General features: G+C 38.8%; 1 protein-coding gene and 1 pseudogene across 2 annotated transcripts in view; one reads left to right on the forward strand and one right to left on the reverse strand.

The window, feature by feature from the left end:
• The first annotated feature begins 2,218 nt into the window (after nucleotides 1-2,218).
• The window catches only part of LOC127544676 (ribonucleoside-diphosphate reductase subunit M2-like), a 681,272-nt pseudogene continuing 661,403 nt past the window's right edge, over nucleotides 2,219-22,087 (forward strand).
• LOC127544692 (immunoglobulin gamma-1 heavy chain-like) overlaps nucleotides 15,032-22,087 on the reverse strand; it is a 29,163-nt gene continuing 22,107 nt past the window's right edge. Inside the window, exons 4-8 of one of the 2 annotated variants that reach the window (XM_051971457.1) lie at nucleotides 20,179-20,214; nucleotides 19,183-19,536; nucleotides 18,314-18,577; nucleotides 17,921-18,028; nucleotides 15,032-15,549 (exon numbers count right to left, since the gene is read on the reverse strand). In XM_051971457.1, the coding sequence (XP_051827417.1) occupies nucleotides 15,437-15,549; nucleotides 17,921-18,028; nucleotides 18,314-18,577; nucleotides 19,183-19,536; nucleotides 20,179-20,214 (875 nt within the window). In that variant the 3' untranslated portion in view covers nucleotides 15,032-15,436. Of the gene's footprint in view, nucleotides 15,550-17,920; nucleotides 18,029-18,313; nucleotides 18,578-19,182; nucleotides 19,537-20,178; nucleotides 20,215-22,087 lie in introns of those variants that run through there. The other variant, XR_007949512.1, reaches the window with a different exon arrangement.

A 22,087-nucleotide genomic window follows, 5' to 3' on the forward strand; every position in this document is an offset into this window, starting at 1 on the left:
CTGTAAGGAATGACCAGCGGGATGAATACAGAGAGAACTGGCGAGACTTACATGAACTGATGCTGAGTGAAATGAGCAGAATCAGGAGAACAGTATATACCTCAACAACAATACTGTTTGAGGATGTATTCTGATGGAAGTGGATCTCTTCGATAAAGAGAGCTAATTCAGTTTCAATTGATCAAAGATGGACAGAAGCAGCTACATCCAAAGAAAGAACACTGGGAAATGAATATAAACTGCTTGCATTTTGGTATTTCTTCCTAGGTTATTTATACCTTCTGAATTCAATTCTCCCTGTGCAACAAGAAAACTGTTCGGTTCTGCACACATATATTGTATCTAGGATATATTGTAACCTATTCAACATGTAAAGGACTCTTGCCGTCTGGGGGAGGGGGTGGAGGGAGGGAGGGGAAAAATCGGAACAGAAGTGAATGCAAGGGATAATGCTGTAAAAAAAAATAATTGTAATATACATGATAAAATAATTTAGCTTAATAAAAACAATTATGAATTTTTAAAAAAAAGATATGCTTCTATAGATTTATGATGGAGAGAGCCATCTGCATCTAGAGAGAGGGCCATGGGGACTGACTGTGAATCTCAACATAGTATTTTCATTTTTGGTGGTGGTGGTTGCTTGCTTGTTTTTTTTTCTCTCATTTTCCCCTTTTTGATCTGATTTTTCTTGTGTAGCATGATGAATGTAGAAATATGGAAATATTGAATTACATGTTGTCTAGAGGAGAGCGTGAGAGGAGAGAGATGGGGGGAAAACATGGAACACAAGGTTTTCACAAAGGTGAATGTTGAAAACTATCTTTGCATATATTTTGAAAAATAAAAGGCTATTATAAAAAAATCTTTAAGAACACTTCAAGAGTAAAGGTCTCACTGATAAGGATTAACACCACAAGCAGAGTCTCTTTTCTATAAAAGCAGCAGCAACCCAATCTCAAATGACACTACTATCTAAAAACTATCCTGTTTCCCCTCATGTAGACAGGTGCTTATATTAATGTGAAGAAAGCTAGCACAGTTATAAGTGATTGTGAAAAGGAGAGATTTTTACAAACTGATGATGATTGAAGCAAGGAGAACCAGAACAGCAACTAATATAAGTACAATATGAAAGACAACTGGGTAATGCTGAGCCTAGAGTCAGGAAAATCTAAATTCAAATCCAGCCTTAAACACTTACCATATGTGACCTTGGGTAAGTTATTTAATCCCTATTTGCTTCAGTTCTTCATCTATTGGAGACATACTAGAGAAGCAAATGGGAAACCATTCCAGTATCTTTGCCAAGAAAACTCCATTGACAAATCTGTGCGGCCACAAAGAGTTAAATATGACTGAATGACTCAAGAGCAATAATAATATGATGAAAAAGGTTGGTGCTTGACTAGAAGAAACCCCACAGGCCTGAAAGAATGATTCCTTCATTTGGAAATAACCCAGGTTGTTCTGGGAAACACTGACACTCTTAATACTCTCTAGCTTCCTGAAATCCAACTGACTGTACTTCTCTGCAATAACACTATCTTTCAACAAATCTTACTACAAAGATGAGTTATGTGTATATTGGATTTTTTGTTTCCATTTTTAGTGGTAAAGAAGTCATGATTACTATGAAACTATTCACTTAAAAAGTATTAGCTGATCATTGTTGCAGAGTGGACAGGAAAGTCTGTTCACCTATCCAACCATTAGAACTTGCTCCACAAATCTAGATGAGTAAGCCACATTTTTGTATCCTTCTTCTGTTACCTGCTCTTAATTCTAATGTCTATGTATCATTCTATCTCTGTATAACATACTGAGTTATCTAGGAAAAGGGAAGAAGATATGGATTGAAATTTCTTGGATAAAACCCTAACGTTCAAAGCCTAGAGAATTAATACACATTCCTGCCTGATAGTCAACAAATATTCCAAAAATATAATAAATTCAAATTAAGACATGCAAAAGTGTCACTTTACAAACATCAAATTTGAAAAATATATCTATGCAGTGAAAGATAGAAATAGTTCATATTGGAAAGACTGGATTAGAAAAATCAAGTAAGAAAAGTTGTTTTTATCTAATAAATCACTGCTGAGTCTCTCAGTCAATGATAAAATGATTCCTTCATGCCAAAATATTCATAGAAACTTCATTTGGGCTTTGAATGCTTTAGCTCTGTCCAGTCTAGGAGCAAAGTCCCATCTGCTCTGGACCAACCTGCTTTCTGCTGCTTGTTCGCATTTCATCTCTCCAGCTGCCGCCATGCTGTCTTCCTCCCACTCTCCACTTTCCACGGTCCCCGACCAGCAGCAACTTCGCCTTTCGCCTCTAAAGGCGCTGACGCTTATAGACAAGGAGAATACGCCCCCCTCCATGAATAGCTAGTATTCTGGCTAGTAAGACGGCAAAAAAGATTTTCCAGGAACCCTCGGAGCCGGTAAAAGCACCTAGTGAGCCTGCTCTCCCCAGCAAAGAAGATGAACCTCTCCTAAGGGAGAATCCCAGGCGCTTTGTCATCTTCCCCATTGAGTACCAGGACATTTGGCACATGTATAAGAAAGCAGAAGCTTCCTTCTGGATAGCTGAGAAGGTGGATCTCTCTAAGGACATTCAGCACTGGGAAGCACTAAAGCCTGAGGAAAAATACTTTATATCTCATGTGTTAGCTTTCTTTGCAGCAAGTGATGGCATAGTAAATGAAAATTTGGTGGAGCGGTTTAGCCAAGAAGTACAGATAACCCAAGGCCGCTGTTTCTATGATTTCCAAATTGCTATGGAAAACATACATTCTGAAATGTATAGTCTACTTATTGACACTTATATTAAGGACTCCAAAGAAAGGGAATTTCTCTTCAATGCCATTGAAACACTACCTTGTGTTAAAAAGAAAGCTGATTGGGCCTTGAAATGGATTGGGGACAAAGAAGCAACATATGGTGAACGTGTTGTAGCTTTTGCGGCTGTTGAAGGAATCTTCTTTTCTGGTTCTTTTGCATCCATATTTTGGCTCAAGAAATGAGGTTTAATGCCTGGATTAACTTTTTCTAATGAACTAATTAGTAGAGATGAGGGTTTACACTGTAATTTTGCTTGCTTAATGTTCAAACACCTGGGACATAAGCCTTCAGAGGAAAGAGTAAAATAAATTATCATCAATGCTGTTAGAATAGAACAGGAGTTCTTGAGTGAAGCTCTGCCTGTAAAACTGATTGGAATGAATTGCACTTTAATGAAACAGTATATTGAATTTGTAGCAGACAGACTCATGTTGGAACTAGGTTTTAGCAAGATTTTTAGAGCAGAAAATCCATTTGATTTTATGGAGAATATCTCATTGGAAGGAAAAACCAACTTCTTTGAGAAGAGAGTAGGAGAATACCAGAGAATGGGAGTGATGTCAAGTCCAACTGATAATTCTTTTACCTTGGATGCAGACTTTTAGATGAATTGAAAACATGCTATTAGCTGTTTTTTTTTCCCCCACCAGGAAAATCAGCTGCTTTTAATGCTACACAGTGAAATGACTGTACTAAGAAAAATAGCCATTATTGGCCTTTGAGACTGTTGTGTAGCTACCTTGGAAATTAATATTTGCAGGGTGTGGTGTGGTGTGGTGTGGTGGTACTTGACACAAGCTACTCAGATTTTTCTAAAAGATCTGAAGATGAAAGTATTAATGCTTTTGCAAGAAGACTGATCTTAGATTTTCTTTAGCTCAAATGTCTTAGCCATTTTGGCTTTAGAATGGGGAGATCCTTTAAGCTAGTTTAATGCACAGATAAAACCCTTGGTTTCTAGGCAGATATATCCATAGTTGGAAAAATGGCAGCCTCACTGCTTGCTACAAAGAAGGTTTTAAAAGTTTACTTTATTATTTTTTAAATAGTTTGTACATAAAGCTGGCACTTTACATAAAAATTTTAAAAATTGTACTATTGAAAAAAAAAGAAACTTCATTTGAGAACTTGCAAAAATGGAGACAAAATATGTGTCTACTGAATGGAAATTATTGAACAAATGCTATATGAATGCACTAAAATATTACTGTATTATCAGGAATAATGAAGGTGAAAATTCAGCAAACTGTGAGAAAAGTTGCATGAATTGATGTAGAGTGAAGAAAGAAGACAAAAAAGAAAAATATATGCAATAATTACAATGATATAAAGAGAGCCCTGAAAGACAACCAAATTTAGGGGAAACATTGTTGGAATCCTTACTAACTGCTAAGTAATTAGAGTTGATCTAATCTTACAAGAAGATGTTTTGGGCAGAACCTGAAACAAGGTACTAAGTAGAACTACCCATAATCCCTCTCTCTGGAAGGAGCATAAATAGGCCAATGGGCCAGTCGGAGAGTTCTTCGGAGAGAGGAAGACGCTACAAGTCGAGATTTCACCGGAATGACATGAAGACTGGAGCTGGCTGGAGGCTGAAGAAAAGCAGAGGCAGAGGCTGAAGGACCAGACCTTTGGATTTAAAGACATTTGGAGAGAGCTCTTGGAACCAAGCAGAGAGATAGGCCTCTAAGCTAACCGGGCTATATTGGGATAATAAAAGATCTGAACTTTGATCACCTGGCTGCGTTTTGAGAAGAAAAAGCTCACCACATTTTGGCGCCCTGAACGTGGGACAAACAGACCCCTCAGTGGATTTCAGTGGAAAAGCTCCGATCCTGATTCAAGTGGAAAAGCCTCTGATCCTGATCCAGTGGAAAAAACTTCAACCCAGAAATTAGGGTGAGTGCAACAAAGAAATTTTGTTAGAAGAGTTAAAGTAGAATTTCATCTAAGATGGGACAGATATTTAGAAAACAGTCTGTTTCTGTTCAAGGAAAATGTTTAGAGAGCATTGTCAAAATTATGGAAAGCCAAGGTTTAATTATAAGTTTACAGCAAATCACTGAACTTTTACAAACTGTAAAGGACATATGTCCTTGTTTCTCTCTTGATAAGGAATTAGATTTAAATGAATGGAAATTGGTTGGAGAGGATCTTTGTCAATTCTATGATAAAAATGGGCCTAACTCAATAATTAATACATATAATGTAATACAATTGGCTATAAGAAGTTATTTAAGTGATAGAATGATGAAAAGGAAAGTACAGGAGGAAGAATTGCCAACTTTACTAGGTGAAAAGGAGGACGAATCAGATGAGAATGGAGTTAATTACAATTCTGAGTATGATACTTCACAGCAGGAGGAATTAGGTGATTCCACATCTCATGACCCTCCCCCCGCAATTAACCCTTCATGGGTGGAACAAGGGGGAGGGAGAGAGACAGAAACACAGTCAGCTTCTCCTGTAAAGCAGAATTTGACAAGATTAGAAAAAGCATTAATTAAAGCAAAAAATGAAGGAGAAGATATATCTGATTTTATAAATGCATATCCTGTGATTGAAGAGCTCAACTCCTCAGGTCAAAAAGAGAGAAAATACACTCCTTTTAATTTTGGAAAAATTAAAGATTTGAAAAAGGGTTGCACTCTTTATGGGGCTACATCATCTTATGTGAAGATGTTACTGAATAATTTGTCTTATGAAATCTTAACCCCGAATGACTGGAAATCCATCACTAAAACATGTCTTGAACCAGGACAAAATTTATTGTGGCTTTCAGAGTTTCATGAATTATGTAGGATTCAAGCCCAACGCAATAGGCAAACAGGAGCTATTGTACAAGTTGCTTTTGACCAACTAGCTGGTGAAGGTCAGTATGCAGAGAGTTCAGAACAGATTTATTATCCCATAACAGTGTATGAGCAAATTTCTAAGGCTGCAATAAAAGCTTGGAATTCTCTCCCTGGACAGAAAGATGGAAATAATGTTTTCACAAAAATAGAGCAAGGTCCCAATGAACCTTTTGCAGATTTTGTGGGACGTTTACAAACAGCTGTAATAAGAACCATTGGAGACAATGCAGCAACAGAAATAATGACTAGACATTTGGCTAAGGAAAATGCCAATGAGATTTGCAAGAGAATTATATGGGGGCTAGACAAAAATGCTCCTTTAGAAGAAATCATTAGACGCTGTGCCACAGTAGGCACAAATGCTTATTATGCCCAGACTATGATGAACAGGGAAAGACAAGGTCCTTCTTGGCAGAGGAATTCTAGAGAAACTCGTCGATGTTTTCAGTGCAGAAAAATTGGACATTTGAGAGCTCATTGTAGATATGGAGATAGAGTGAGAAGACGGGGTGAGAGAAAACTCAAAACCCCATGTCCAAAATGTAACCGAGGCTTTCATTGGGCCTCTAAATGTATATTGACCCAGAAGAATGAGAGGCAGGGCCAGCTCCAAAGTATCAATCAAAGGACAGGTGGGGCATGATAGCAGCTGAGGTCACACCCAGAGAGACTTTAGAAATTCAGGATTCTGATGTCATCAACCAACAGAAAAGCAATCAGGATTACAGTTGGGAAGAATACAGGCCTTTTAAGACAACAAGACAATATCCAATGCAAACGACTCCAATGTAATTACCAGATGATGAGGAGAAATCCCAAATTTGGTAAATAGAAGGGAATTAGATTAACTGCTTGGGGAAGAGGATCTGCTTATATTTCCACAGATGGAGAAAGAATCAGATGGCTGACTATGAAACTGTTAAAAAGACTTTTAAAAGCTTCAGGAATCATTGGATTTCCTAACACAAGATGAAACTGTTTTACTTCTTGAAAAACCAGCAAGAATCATTGGGTTCCCTGAGATGAAAAATTGTTGATGAGACTTTTGCAGTACTTCAGGGCTTACAGGAACTATTGGATTCCTGGCACATGAACTAATGGACAATGGAATCCTATTGGACTGTTTCTAGGACTTATGGACATGTGTAAATTTTTAGGTTGATTCATGTTGTTACATTACTACTAGCCTGTGTTATATTGCTATGTACTTATGTAAATTAAGTATAATGCCTCCCATATTGATGGATTTATGTATACCATGTATATCTGTTACAAAGTTCTGGCCCATATTGATGGATTTATGTGTACCCCCTCAGAAACCCCCTATGTTTTAAAACAAAAGAAAGGGGGAGATGTTGGAATCCTTACTAACTGCTAAGTAATTAGAGTTGATCTAATCTTACAAGAAGATGTTTTGGGCAGAACCTGAAACAAGGTACTAAGTAGAACTACCCATAATCCCTCTCTCTGGAAGGAGCATAAATAGGCCAATGGGCCAGTCGGAGAGTTCTTCGGAGAGAGGAAGACGCTACAAGTCGAGATTTCACCGGAATGACATGAAGACTGGAGCTGGCTGGAGGCTGAAGAAAAGCAGAGGCAGAGGCTGAAGGACCAGACCTTTGGATTTAAAGACATTTGGAGAGAGCTCTTGGAACCAAGCAGAGAGATAGGCCTCTAAGCTAACCGGGCTATATTGGGATAATAAAAGATCTGAACTTTGATCACCTGGCTGTATTTTGAGAAGAAAAAGATCACCACAAAACATAATAGCCAATATTGTATAATGTCCAGGCTAGCTCTCTGAAGGGCCTCAGGAGCAGTCAGAGTCAGGATCAATCAAAGTCCTTGGTCTTCAGGAATAAAGGAGGCAGGCAAGCTGCCATGTGGCTTGCCAAAGATGAATCCTGGACTCTGGAGTCCAGAGCCTGAAGCCTCTCTCCTCATCCTGCAACAGAGTGACTCTGACCTTTTTCTCTCCACCCTCCACTCCTTGCCTGACTACCACACATTCAGCAAGCACCAATAGAGAGGAGAGCCATCACATCACCATCTCTTCTAAATATATGTATACAGAACCATTATCTCACATTGAATAGGTATTTAGCCTTAAGTGCTCTGCTGTCTCAGATTCAAGTACATCTTTTCAGAGTTTCAACCCTCTACAATATTGTTTCTGAATGAAAGTAATAATCACACTCATTTTTTTTTTCAAGAAATGGTCATGGCAGCTATGTGGTGCAGTGGTTAGAGCATCCACCCTGAAGTCAGGAGGACCTGAGTTCAAATCTGGTCTCAGACACTTAACACTTCTTAGCTGTGTGGTCCTGGGCAAGTCAGTTAACCCCAATTGCCTCAGCAAAAAACTTGTAATTGCTTTCAAAAGCAGACTAAGAAGCTTCTGCCTTATCATGTGATAAACAGCCATTTTGGACTTGTGGGTAGAGGATGGTGATACCTAAATTTAGTAAAGTTAATCCAGGAGTGGGGAGGTGGGGGAAAAGGGATGTGAGAGGCAGTCAGAGGGAGTAATTGAATAGGATGAGCTCATTCCAAACTGCTGTTTTGTTTACATCTTTCTCCCTGACCTTGGTACCCTTTTAATTTTGCCCTTAACCCTCCATCAAAACCCTTCTACAATCCTTTATTAATTCAGTTTTTCCTGATTGAACTGTTTCATAGGAGATAGCAGAGCTATCTCTTTCCCACACTATAGCTGCCAAGAAGTAACTTGGGGGAACAGGGTCTTCACATAGGGTCTACACAGAACGTAGGAATCTTTAGTAGGTAAGAGAACAGGAACCAAACGGTGCTTAGGTGAACCACTGAGGTGCAGGGAGCAGATTCCCTGGAAGACCTTACTTGTGGGTCTGAAGGCGGGCTACTTATTGCCTTGTGTACTCCCTGGGTGAGTCTTGCACAGCTTGCTGGGCTATGGATACAATGGAGCTGCTCATGGTCCTGAACAGAAAGAACAGTAAAGTGACTTGATGATGTAAATAACAAGGTTTCTGAAGCTATCTCCTCTTTCAGGCTATGTCAGAATGAAACATCTGGGTCTTATAAGCCCACAAATGATGGGAGGGAGGAAGTTATTGGCCCAGCATGAAGCTATCAGTCAGGAGACCTAGTAGCATTTTAATGTGCAGTCTGCTGCTTATTGTATCTGTAACTCCAAACATTTCACTTATCCTTACTAGATCTCATCTTTAAATGGGACTTTAAAGAAATTGCCTTAAAATGGGAATACTTAGACTTGTGCCCTATATCTCACAAAGGCATTTTAAGCAAAGCTTCCTGAGGGCAAGGCCCAATCAGCAAGTCCCCAGGCTTTGACTTCCAGGGGCAGAGACCAATTCTACTTTTTTTGTACAATCGCAAGAGCAGAACTTGGGCTTGTTGCTCTGCCAATTGAGGGCTAGATGCATAATAGGGTAGAGAAGAAATATTTCAGTCAAGACAAGATTTGGGTCAGTATTCAACATGACTGTAGACATTATTTACCCTAAGTTAAACTAATATTTGACCCTCAGATCCTAGCCTCTGAAAATGTGGCCACCTTCCATTCATCTTTAGGAAGGAGGCAGTAGATGAGCAGAACATGAAATGAGTATAAGGCAATAGTTAACACACTAGGGGTGTGGAAGGTAGTTAAAGTTGGAAGAAAAGCCCTTTTCCTCCTTGAAAGACACAAACACAACCTATCTTCCATCTAATCTAAAACTCTTCCTTCCTCCAACCTTCCTTCTCTTCCTCCCTCCCTTCCTTCCTCTTTCTCTTCCTTCCTCCCTCGTATCTATGTCTCTGTCTCTGTCTCTATCTCTCTGTCTGACTTTTGTGTCTGTCTCTTTCTGGGGAGAGGGGAGGAGGCAGATACACATACATTTGTAAGACTGCTACAAGATCTCTTTCGTGGGTTAATTGGTTGGGCAAAGAAATAGCAGCTGTGCTCTCAGTTTCAGTCCTGGTTTAGTAGGTTTATGCCAGGGTCTCTGCCTTGGTCCCAACATAGTGAGGCTGGCACAGTAGTAGATGCCAGAGTCCTCCTTCTGTATCTGATGAAAGGTCAGTGAGACTCTGCTGGCCTCATTTTGTCTGAAAATGAAAACTCTACCCTTCATGTCCTCCTTGTACTCCTTAGTGTTGCCTCTTCCAGCAGAGATGCTAGCCACAAATTCCTTTGAGTCTCCAGTTCCAGAACTTCTGTGCCAGGACATGGCAAAATTCTTAAAGTGGAGACCTGAAGCTGTACAGGTCAGAGTCACAGATTGCCCCTCATAGATCAGTCTGCCACCTCTCTCCACCAACTGCACTTGGGCCCAGAATCCTGTTAAAAAAACATATAGGAATATATATTTGACTTTGCTGAGTCAACTTGGAAGCAAAGTTGGGAGACCAAGACAGGGATCCCTAGGAGCAAGATGTCCAGGAGAGGAATTCAGAGAGTTGAGAGTAGGGAGAATCTAAACTAAGCATCTAGATTACCAGGGAAGAAAGAATGGGGGACAGAGTGAAAAAGAAGTATCTGGCAACTAATTAGAAACTTGGTTCAACACAGAAGTCCAGGAAGAGGGAAAGAAGAGGGTGAGGAGAGAAATACCTGGTAGAATGGAAAGGAGTAATTCTAGAATATAGGTCCTGGCAAGAGCACTGAGGGGTTTGATAAGCATCCTGCCACTATAGCAGAATAAGGAGCAGGTTTCAGGAGGTGTGATGAGATCTAGGCAGCTGTAACCAAAGGTTGCTTGTGTCTAAACCGTTGAGTTCTGCCCAGAGGCTTTAAGAAAGCTGAAAGCAGTAGAGTCTGCCCATCCCCCACAGAGGAGCAGGATGTGGTGGTTAGCTTTAGAGGAAGAAAGAAAAGAGCCTGAGGAGGCCCCGGCATAACTCTGACTGCAGGGCTTATTCCCAGCTCCAGAGCCATTTAAACCACCTCTCATGGCTGCCATTGCAAGTCCTGGAACACTCTTCCTGAAGATGTCCGGAGATGCTCAGGAAAGAAGCCAGTATCTAGACCAGGCACAGCTTAATCCTGTGGAGGAGCTAAATCTAGAGATACCACCTAACCTAATTTCCAGCTCAGAGAACTAGACAAAACTATGAACAAAAGTCATCTAAAAAAAAGGAAAGAATCTCAAGGGACATGAAATAAAATAGTAATAAAGGGGCCCCAATAAGACCAAATCTTTGCCCTACTCAGAAGCAGCATTCATTTTTTTAAAAATCTAAAAACTTATTTGGTATTAATTAGCAAATAGAAAAGTCTTAACTTGTAAATAAAAAGCTATAATAAAAAAAAGAAAAAAAAACCTGTATCTACTTCACTAGGACTTTGGCATCAAAATTTATTTTATATTTCTTTCATTCTAATCTACTGAGATCTTTTAGATATCCTATCATCCAAGGTACTAATTATTCCTCCCAGTTTTGTATGTTATAGACATATTTCCCAGGAATGGCATCTATGTCTTCCAAATTATTCTTACAAATTTTGAATGGCCCAAAGCCAAACACAAGTTGATTCCATAGTAATCGTTCTTTGAGCTGGGCAATTCAACTAGGCTGATTTCCAAGTTATTGCATTTCTCTTCCTCTTCAACACAAGGTTAGCAGGAGAGACTTGGATACCTCCCTTTTAATTGTTAGTGTGTGTGTTTTATACATAAAGGTGCATATTGTCTTCCTCATTTAATTATAAACACTTTAAAGACTTGGATTGTTTCTTTTTTGTCATTGTAGCTTCCGTGTTTTGCACTATATCTGGCATATACAAAATGCTAAATAAATGCTCATTGATTGATTAATATAAGGAACCCTATTTTATTTGTAGTTATTGGTCATCATATCTCATTTATAGTTCACTTGTCAGCAGCTACTTGAGTTTTTACCATATTCATTCTCATCATTTTTCAGATAATCTCTCAATTCTCAGATTATTCGGGAGCATGTTTGAGTATTTCTTCATTAATCACTAAATTATGGCATATCTCTCAATTAATTAAGTTATATACCTCATTTTACTCATTATTATTTATTTAATAAACTAGAGAAACACCCCTCCCCCATAAGCAGCTGCTCTAATCTCCTAGTATGAAATAAATATTAAAATTACTGATTACATCACTTATTAATACTGTAATCCATGATAACATAAAGATATAAGTGGCTATTTAAAATATTAATTTTGAGAAAGATCAAAGTCATTTTTAATCTTACTAACAAATGATCTCTCCATACTTCTGGAAACACAAATCCATCATTCAGTTTACCTAAGATACTAAACCTCTCTTATCAAAAATTTTCTTGATCTTTACAAGATAAAGATTTAAATGGTTCTATCAGAAAATGCATCTTTATCTTTTTTTTCTCTATCTTCTCCAGCATCTTTTCAGCTATAAGAAATGAGATTTTACGGTCTTATTTTTGCTTCCACAAATGTCCTTGAGGATGGGTAAATATCCCAGGGAATGTGATAAGATTGCAGTTAATGAGGGGAAGGTGGTCTCTTGGACAAGGAAGGATTGGGAAAATGGAGATGTGACCAGATGTGACCAGTAGGAACTCAAAGAACCAAAAATGTGCTCTGGTCACATTTTGCTTAAAATTGAACATATTGCTTACCTTATAAGGGAGAATTATAACCCCAACAGAATCCTGACCAGTCAGGATACTGAAAGGAGAAATAGGGCTAACTAACTAAACTCCATAAAAAAGTTTGATCTGTTTTCTATAGGTATGTTTCCATTCTATGGGATTGGGATACACCCATTCTTGAGAGAATATTAAATCTTTCTAGCATTCGTCAATGAGTCAATGGAGTACTTGGTAAGATATTTTGTTTCTTACACAGCCATAAAACAGGAAAACAGCCTCTTCAATTTCTCTCAAGCTATCACTCTTACCAGTATTGCTCCAACTAACTCCTCACAAAATTTTGGTTTTAATGTTTTTCATATAACAAAACAACTCTCTGTTGTCTGTACAGTTTTCTCCAAATCATTTCCACTAACTCTCTTTTCTCAGTTTTGCAAAAACTGCCAGCCCCATATGCCAAATCCTAAATATTCCATTTGGCTCTTAAAGTTATAGTAACTAACAGTAACTATAACTTCTATGGGAAAGGCTAGATTCCGAATATTAATAACCATCCTGAATATTACATTTAGTTTTAGGTTTCTTCAATCTCCTTAGCAAACCTGGAAACCTGTATTTAAACCCCACTCTTCCCACAGAAAATACAGCTACTTTCTCAATCTAGTACTAGATGTATCTTCAGCAAAGGTACAAGTGGGTGAGGACAAGAGGAAGAAAAGGGGAAAAGGAATGCTTCTTTCTCCTCACTTACACTTGTAGACTCTCCTTATATGAATGGGATTCATCATCATGGATTGAGGTAAGAATGTGTTGGATCCCAAAATTTCATTGGGGTTTTGAGCTGATGTTGTGAGATGTCTCAAAAGAATTTTTAGACTTAGACCATCTCCTAATCAAGAGGCAAAAAACGGATTATGCTGCTAACAGTAGGCAAAATTCCATATAGGGGGTTTAGCAATTAACAAGGGAAAAGACAAGAGCTAAGTTCCCTTGTGAAATTAATCAGAGGGAACATGCCTTTAAGGAGAAAAATATCATTGAAACCTGGCAAGTCCTAATGAATCCTCCAAGCTATAAGGAGGGCTAAATTTTAAAAAAGAAGAATTTAGCAGGTGAGGATTATAGTTGGAGTAGATTCTTTTATAGGAAAAAATAATCTTGGAGTTGGCATCATAACTTGGCTGAATTTAAGTGAAATTTAAAAGGATTTTTGTTACAGTGGGCCCTAGTTGAATTCCCACAGCTCCTCTCTGGAACAAGCAGGGAAGAGCATGAACAGAATTATGTTGTCCTTAAGTGGGATCTTTGGTTATTCTTAAATGGGCCTTTATTGCATCAGGCCCTTGTTGAATTCCTTACATTCCTGGCATCAAGGAAAATTATCATGACCTCACAGTTACTATATCCAATCAGAAGGCCAAGCTATACTTGAGATGATTTTTCTCCTGCAAAACCAACTTGTTACTACCTCACATTATCTCAGATGGGCTAAAATTATAGGAAAAGGTAATGATAAATGTTGGAAGGGAAACTGGGACACTAATGCATTATTGGTAGAGTTTGAAATGATCCAACCATTCTGGAAAGCAATTTGGAACTATGACCAAAGGGCTATAAAAGTGACCCAGTAGTGCCATAACTGGATCTATATCCCAAGGAAATCACAAGGAGAAAAAAGGACCTACCATGTGCAAAAATGTTTATAGCAGCTCTTTCTGTAGTAGCAAAGAATTGGAAAATGAATAGATGGAGAATAGTTTAATAAGTGATAGTGTATGAAAGCAATGGAATATTATTGTTTTATTTTTAAATGATGGTCTAAATTCTCTTGGAATTTAGTCCACTTGTAATGGTGTTACAATTACAATAAACTTTGTCCCTTTACTAGGGGAAAAAATTGATGGAGAAGCTATTTTAGAAAGGCCTGGAAAGATTTACATGAACTGATGCTGAGTGAAACAAGTAGAACCAGGAATACATTGTATATGTAACAGCAAGATTATATGATGATCAACTATAAAAGACTTAATTCTTCTCAATGGTTTGATGATTGAAGGCAATCCCATCTGCATCCAGAGAGAACTATAGAAACAGAATATAAATCAGCACATGCTATGTGCTTTTTTCTTATTTCTTTTTCTTTTCCTTTTTTCCTTTTTTCTTTTTCTTTTTCTTTTGTTTTTTTCTTTTCTTATGCTTTTTTCTCTTATAGTTTTTCCCTTTTATGCTAATTTCTCTCTCCCAATGTTATTCATAAAGAAATGTATATTTTTTAAATTAATGTAATGTATAACCCCCAAAAAGGAAAGCAATAAAAAGGAGAAAAAAACATTCCCCACTTCTTCACTAACTCCTTTTTGAGAACTTAACTGGCCCATGTAATAATAAAATTTTTGCCCCCTGATATACAAAAGGTTGAAGACTTTTGAGATACCTTGCAACATTGTCCCAAAACCCCAATATATTTTGGGGGTTCAACATACACACACACATACATACAGCAACAGGAACTGAGGGAAAACAAAGGGATAAAAAATGGAAGAATAAAATGGAGAATTTGAGATAGCCAGAGGAATGGCAAGTGGGGGTGAAAAAAGAAAATCGGAATTGAAGGAATTCTAACAGAACAGAAAAGAAATAGAGTAGACAGAAAAGAAAACAAAGAAAAAAAGGGCTAAAAGAAACCTTAGGGGATAGAAGACATGTTGTTGGAATGAACAATCAAAGACAAGTTGGTGGGGTTTTTTATTTTTATTCTGAATTCATGAATAAAATGAGCATTTCTATAACAAGGTAGAATACAAAAAAAGAAAAAGAGAATTACACATGAAACTACAGCTCTATTATCTACAACTTGCTACAAGGATTCTTAACATTTTTGTGTCATGGCCTCATTTGATACTTTGGTGAAATCTATGGACCCTTTGTCCAAACAATATTTTTAAATGCATAAAATAAGATACATAAAATTACAAAGGAAACTATTTATACTGAAATTCAGTTATAAAAATATTTTTTCAAATAAATTTATTTACTTCCTGAGATTTATATACAGACCAACAAGAGGTGAGGGAAGAAAAGTATTAATGGACTCAAAAGAGAAATCCAGCTGTAGGAGAAGAAAAATAGAAGTCAAGCAATTTAGAAGATGAAAGCTATGATTGTGAACAGGACATTTATGGCCACAATCTTCATAAACAGCAATCTCAGAATCAACACACTGAGGAATAGCTTATTCTTCTGCTTGAGTTCTGCTTTAAGAAACAAAAGTAAAGTCAGGATAAGGGTCAGGAAAAGGGACAACATGTCAAAATACCACCAGAGTGACTTCTACTACCCACACCAATCTCTCCTGTATCCTGAGTTCAAGAGCTTTGGGAATAGCATTTCCACACCCAGACCACAAATCTTACTTTTAGCCCTGGCTCTCGTAATCATCATTTAAGGGATGAACCCTGTGGAGATGGAGCCTACTTTTTTTTATGCTACCTACTGACCAAGTGTCAACAGAAACATTATCTCTACTTGCTTCCTTAGTAATATCCTAATTAATGAAGAGTTGGTCTTCATAGATTAAGCAAAACAAACCTTCATTGTTGGTTCTCATTAGGAAATGGAAAACCACATATTGGAATCTCAGATGCATGTTGTCTAGCATGTTCCACACTCTGAAGTACTATATTCTCATATACCTTTAGTTCTAAGCTACCAAATACACTGAATCCTGAGTTTTTACCAAATATGAATTATGGAAAATCAAGCCCTAAGCATGTAATCTCCCACATTCAATTTTGGAATGTCACCTACTCTTACCACTGGTTTATCATACACATTTTGGCTGGAATATTAGAAACACTATACCATGTACCTTGAGTTTTACTCTGTCATACAATCTAAAATTTGGGTGATTGTACTTTCTTGGTTCTTAAACTATCATAGGTCCTTGGGTTGTTCATTCATTTAGCTAAAATTTCTTAAACTTTAGTTCAAGAACTACATTAGCCAATAGTAAAGATAAAATGTTTAGCTAAAATATGATCCCTTCCTTTAGAGGACCTATAATCTTGAAGGGAATTTAAGACACAAATGCAGAAAACTATAATTTATTTTATAATAATACATTAGAGAGGTAACAGGTGGGTTCACAGGGAACACGTCATTACCATAAGCAAGAGTTCTACCAAGGTGGCATTTGAATAGGGCTTTAAAAGATGAGTAAGAATAAAGCAAGATAAGGGGAAAGCACTAAAGAATCATTGGTCCCATGGAGAACAGTTTGTAAAATGCAAAGAAGTGGACAAGCATGTGGTTTGTTTGATAGATCATGACTGGACCAGTTTGATTAGAGCATCCTATACATAGAAAAGATTAAAATGAGATAAAATATCAGATGATAAAGGAATTTGAATAAGACCAAAAATAAATGAGTTTGAAGATTATCTAGGAAAAAATAGCCACTAAAGATTTTTGAGTGAAGAAATGACAGACTAGGAATAGAAAGACTATTTGGATCATTGTTTTGAAGTAGAAAAGAGAGTCAAGGTGGGAAGACCAATGAGAGTTTCACAGTGGTCTTGGACGGCAGTAATGAGGACCTGTGCTCATTGCACATGCAATGCACATGCAGCATGATAACTGTGGGAATAAAGAGATAAAGATAAATGCTGGAAAGGGAAGCGGAACAAAAAAATAGTGAGGTATGCTTAAGGACAGTGGAAGAGAGGGCGTTCAGTTATACATAATAAACTGCCAAAAGCTTCAAATTAGTTCAAGGAGGCTGAAGACTGAACAGGCCCAATGCTTTGGGGGAACGGAGAAGTTATTGAAAGAAGTCAGGACCGAGGCTGGAATGTTTGATACCCAGGCTTGAAGACACAGTGAGTAATGAGCTATCAAGCAGCAGCTACAGATAACTTCTGGTAGCATTTTAGCAGTGAAGAGGAGGAGAGAGATGGGATGAAAGCTGGATGGACAATAAAGGCAAAGAAGATACGGAATACTCAAGCTTAATTATAGACAAAAGGAAGGAGTCACTTTTGAAGGAGACCTTGAAGATATGTGAGAGAAAACATGGTTCTGGAGGAAGCAGGAAGGGCACAGGCAAGTCATATTTGCTGATTTTTCTCACTGAAGTTTAGCATCCCAGGACTAGGAATAGAGAAGGGAAAAGCTGAGGATGACCTATAATGAAAACCTGTAGTCCAGGAGTAGGGGAGGGAGAAGGAACCAATGGGTTCTAGGGCAGGAGCCAGGGAAACATCAAGAGATCATTTCACTGAGGCTAGCTATATAGAGAGATAAGTAAAGCCAGAGTAAGTGAGATCACTTTCAGCCTTAGACTGGCTTATCCCTGAATTTAGAATCTTCACATAGTCTGAAGGTCTCTCCCTCGGGCCCTGTGCCATTAATCATACTGGGCCCTTCTATACACTCTTTGAACCTAGGCCATTTGTACAACATTCTGTGCCTTGGACCATGGCCATGGACAAGAGGAACCCTATGCAATTACATTATCATAAGGGAAGACATAGAGACTATCAGGTTGGATTGAATGATCTCACTTCGATCAAATTGTTCAGGATTATTTCATTATTTCTTCCCTTTTGCCTTTTACCTTTAACCCACCTGTGAAATCTTGATCAGGGTAGGATGGTTCCAGCTTCACAGACTCCGAAGGCAGGATAATATCACCAGGCACAGTGTTAGAATCCAATGGACACAAGATTTCCTTCTCTATAAATTAGGATACTTTTCATTAGCCAGGCTCCCTCTCCCATTATTTATTCTAGGAACCCCATCTCTAATTTATAGATTCCTCTCAGTAAGGAAACACTGATCTCGAATCTATCCAAGAACTCCTTGGCCCAGACCAGAACCACTATCCAGGAAGCCCCTCCTCACTACAATATTCCTCCCTGTTTCCTGCTTCTGTCCCTCAATGATCCATAAAATACTTCCAAAGCACAAGATGCCCCTTCTTGGTACCCCCTCCCATCCCCAGGCAGGGACTGCTCATACCTGGCTGGAAGGACACAAGGGTCTCTTTCCCAAGGTGCTGCACTGAGCAGGTTACTGAGTCATTCTCACCAACCCTGCCAATCTGGATGGCACTGTAGGTGCCATGGGCTGTGGGAGTCACAGTGAGGGCCTGGGCTGAGACTGAGGCCTTAGGGGAGGCCAGGGACACATGGAGTTCCTTGGGATAGAAGTCACTGACCAAGCAGGCCACAGTATCCTGACTCCTCACCAGGAACACACTGGGTGACAGAGGGGCCCGAGGTCCTGCAATCAAACCATGGCTTCCTGTCATTCAGGTGGTCTCTACAAGGTAATCCTGCCAGCCTGCAACAGACTCGGTTGTGGGCAGGCACACATGCAACCAAATAAATGTGAAAAGCAAACCCACTTCCTGGCACCCTCTCAGCCCAGGCCTGGGCCCTTCTATGGGACAAAAACTCATGACCCCAAGTAATTGTGAAAAACAGACGCCAGCCCTTGCCTCAGCCCAACTTTTATGAACCCAGATCGCGTGCCCGTGTTGCCACCCAGACCACAGCTCCTTTTTTCTCCCAAGATTCCCTACTCTTGACTGTTACTGAGGCTGTCAGGGATCTTAGGATTTCACACATGGATATCCCAGCTCAATGGAATTTGAGACTCAAATCCCTTCAGTGACCTACCACAGTCCATAACCAGAATTACTGCTCAGAGAAGGTATACTAGCTCTGTTTGGTCACACAGCTTTGTAGTCAAAAGAGAGGTCTGAAAAATGGAGAAACCTAGTTCCAATCTGATCACCAGCACTGACTGACTATAGGACCTGGAGTCAAGCCCAGATTTTCATGAACTATTTATTTCCTTAGGGCTAAGACAGAGGAGGCACTCACCAGGCTGCACAGTCACATCTGTCCCAGGACCAAAGACCAGCTTGTCTGTGTCACTTCCATCACCCACCCTCCTTGCACAGTGATAATGGCCAGAGTCCCCAAGGCTCAGGCCTTTAATCTGAAGGAAAATCTGGCTGCTGTTGTTCTCCCTGGAGGAAATGATGCGGCCTTCATTGGTTTCTCCAGATGTGAGGTCAAGGCTGGACAGCCACCGAGGGGCATGTCCAGGGTCCCAAAGATACCAGCTTAATATACTTGTATTGAATTGGAAGCCAGAGGTTTGACACTTGAGGTTCAGGGTCAGGTTATATAGGTAGGAGCCTCCTCCTAATTCCTCTAGCAAGATCTTATCCCCTACAGAAGGAAAAAATAATGGGAGTGGAGTAAACAGGGACAATCCAACTTTTCTGCCTCCTAGGAGTGAAGGTCTTGATTCCTTAAATCTCTTAAACCCCATTCTTACCTGGATATCTCCTACTCCCCACCCACACTCCAATTCTAGACACTTAGTTAAGGACCCATTTCTCTTTAGTCATTTACATGGCTCTCAGAACTTCAAGAAAGGTCAAACATGCTCAAAGGCAAAATTTAGGGAATCCCAGAGGTCAAAATTGTTCCTCATTTTGAGGAAAAAGAATAGAGAAATTCTCTTTGTCTCCCAGATTCTCAGAGATCCTTAGGATTGGATAGTGAAGAGCCCAGGAGCAGGGGGGTAAAAAAATCCCAGGACCTGTGTATTCACAGAGTTGGACAATTCTTAGAAATTAGGAGAGAGGACAGAGCATGGGAACTGGTCCACTTAACTAGCTCAGTTCTAGATGACTAGAGCTATCAGCCCAACCCCAGGTTCCCCCACAACCCTGCCACCAAAAGGCATATCCAGGATCCCAAAGGTTCAAGCCTACCATACTTGCCCTCTGAAGGTCCAGTTGAGTGAGATTCCCTTGCTCAGCTCCTCCCACCCCTGTACATATGGCTAGAAATAAGGAAACTTACGTGGAAGCACTATCACTTCTGTTCCTGGCCCAAAGTCTTCCCACGTATCTCACTGTGATACAGAAAGCAACCTAAACTCTTCATTCTAGAGTGCAGAGTTGGGGAGGGAAACTGAAAGTGGCAAGAAGAGGGATAGGGGTGGGGCAGGAGAAAGATACAGGAAATTAGTGATAAGAGCATGTAGGGCCAAGCTTGCACCCAAGGACCTCAAGAGATTCTAGAGAAATGGAGAATTTCCTCTGACCAAGGCAGGTCTGATTAAGTCTCAAAAGGTTCTCTTGAAAAGACTCCAGGCAAAAATAAATTTGGAACTATGCCCAAAGGACTATCAAACTGTGCATATCCTTTGACCTAGCTGGGTCTGTATCCCAAAGATTTCACAAAAAAGGACCCACATGTGCAAGAACGTTTATGTCAGCCCTCTTTGTAGTGGCAAGGAACTGGAAATTGAGTGGATGCCCATCAATTGGAGAATGGCTGAATAAATTGTGGTATGTGAATGTTATGGAATATTATTGTTCCATAAGAAATGATCAGCAGGATGATTTCAGAGAGGTCTGGAGAGATTTACATGAACTGATGCTGAGTGAAGTGAGTAGAACCAAAAGAACACTGTTCATAGCAACAAAATTATGTGATGAGCATAAGTTGGTTCTTTTTAACAATGAGGTGATTCAAGGCAATTCCAATAGACTTGTTATAGAGAGAGTGATCTGCATTCAGAGAGAGAACTATGGAGAATGAATGTGGATCAAAGCATAGTGTTTTCACTTTTTCTGTTGTTATTATTGTTTGCTTGTTTTCTTTTTCTTTCTTTTTTTTCCCTTTTGATCTGATTTTTTTGTGTGTAATATGACAAATGTAGAAATATATTTAGAAGAATTGCACTTGTTTAACTTAAATTGGATTGTTTGATTTTTTTTTGGGGGGGGAAGAGAAGAAAACTTGGAATACAAGGTTTTGTAACTGTCTTTGCCAAATTTGTCAATGTCAAAAACTATCTTTGCATGTATTTTGAAAAATTAAAAGTTTTTATTTTAAAAAACTAAAAACACTTTTTAAAAATCTATGAAAGTTATTTTTATAACTACAATTAACATCACTATCACTCTGTGGTTTGGGAATAAGAATCATTTGTCACATAAAGAGTTTGATGTGTTCTTTCTTTGTCTCATCTTAAGAATAATTTATGCAACATAGGAGTTCACTGTATTTCAAATATTTCTTAAAATTTACCAAGAAATGTTTAATCCTGAAGAAGGGAGAAAAGAAAAAGACTCTTGCTATATAGATCAAAGCTCTCCACTTGATTTCTGGAGTGTCCACTTAAGTTCCTGTTCTTTACCTACTACCAGCCAACAGTGAGATAGAATGCTCTAACCCTTTGATATGATAAAGTAATAATAATTAATTAACAACTAATTGTTATAAAAATTTTTGAAACTTGCAAAACACTTTGCAAACACTATCTCATTTCATTTGCAGAACAACCTTCAGAGGCAGATTGGTTGTTATCCCCATTTTACAGGTGATATAATTGAAACAGAAGAAGTTAGATAACTTATCTACAGTTATACAGCTTGTAAGTGTTTGAGACAAAATTTGAACTCAGGTCTTCCTGATTCCAGGCCCTGCACTCTATCCACTGCACCACCTAACTGCCTTCCTACAGAGAATCACCAGTGAAGGATGAACAATGGAAATGGAAATACAGAGAGATGTGTCCTAATGTCTGGTTGCAGATAGTTAAGCCCCAAATTTGAGGCCCCTCAAAATCCAGATATAGTTCCCCAAAGAGGACCAGGGTATATCTACACTGGGAGCTACCTTGTTGAGCAATCTTTCTGGGATCTTTGAGGGATATTTAAATTGGTGGCTCTCGTGGATATTATTTGAGGTGATCAATTCT

The sequence above is a fragment of the Antechinus flavipes genome, chromosome 1, assembly GCF_016432865.1.
Source record: "Antechinus flavipes isolate AdamAnt ecotype Samford, QLD, Australia chromosome 1, AdamAnt_v2, whole genome shotgun sequence".
In the NCBI taxonomy this organism is placed as follows: Eukaryota; Metazoa; Chordata; class Mammalia; order Dasyuromorphia; family Dasyuridae; genus Antechinus; species Antechinus flavipes.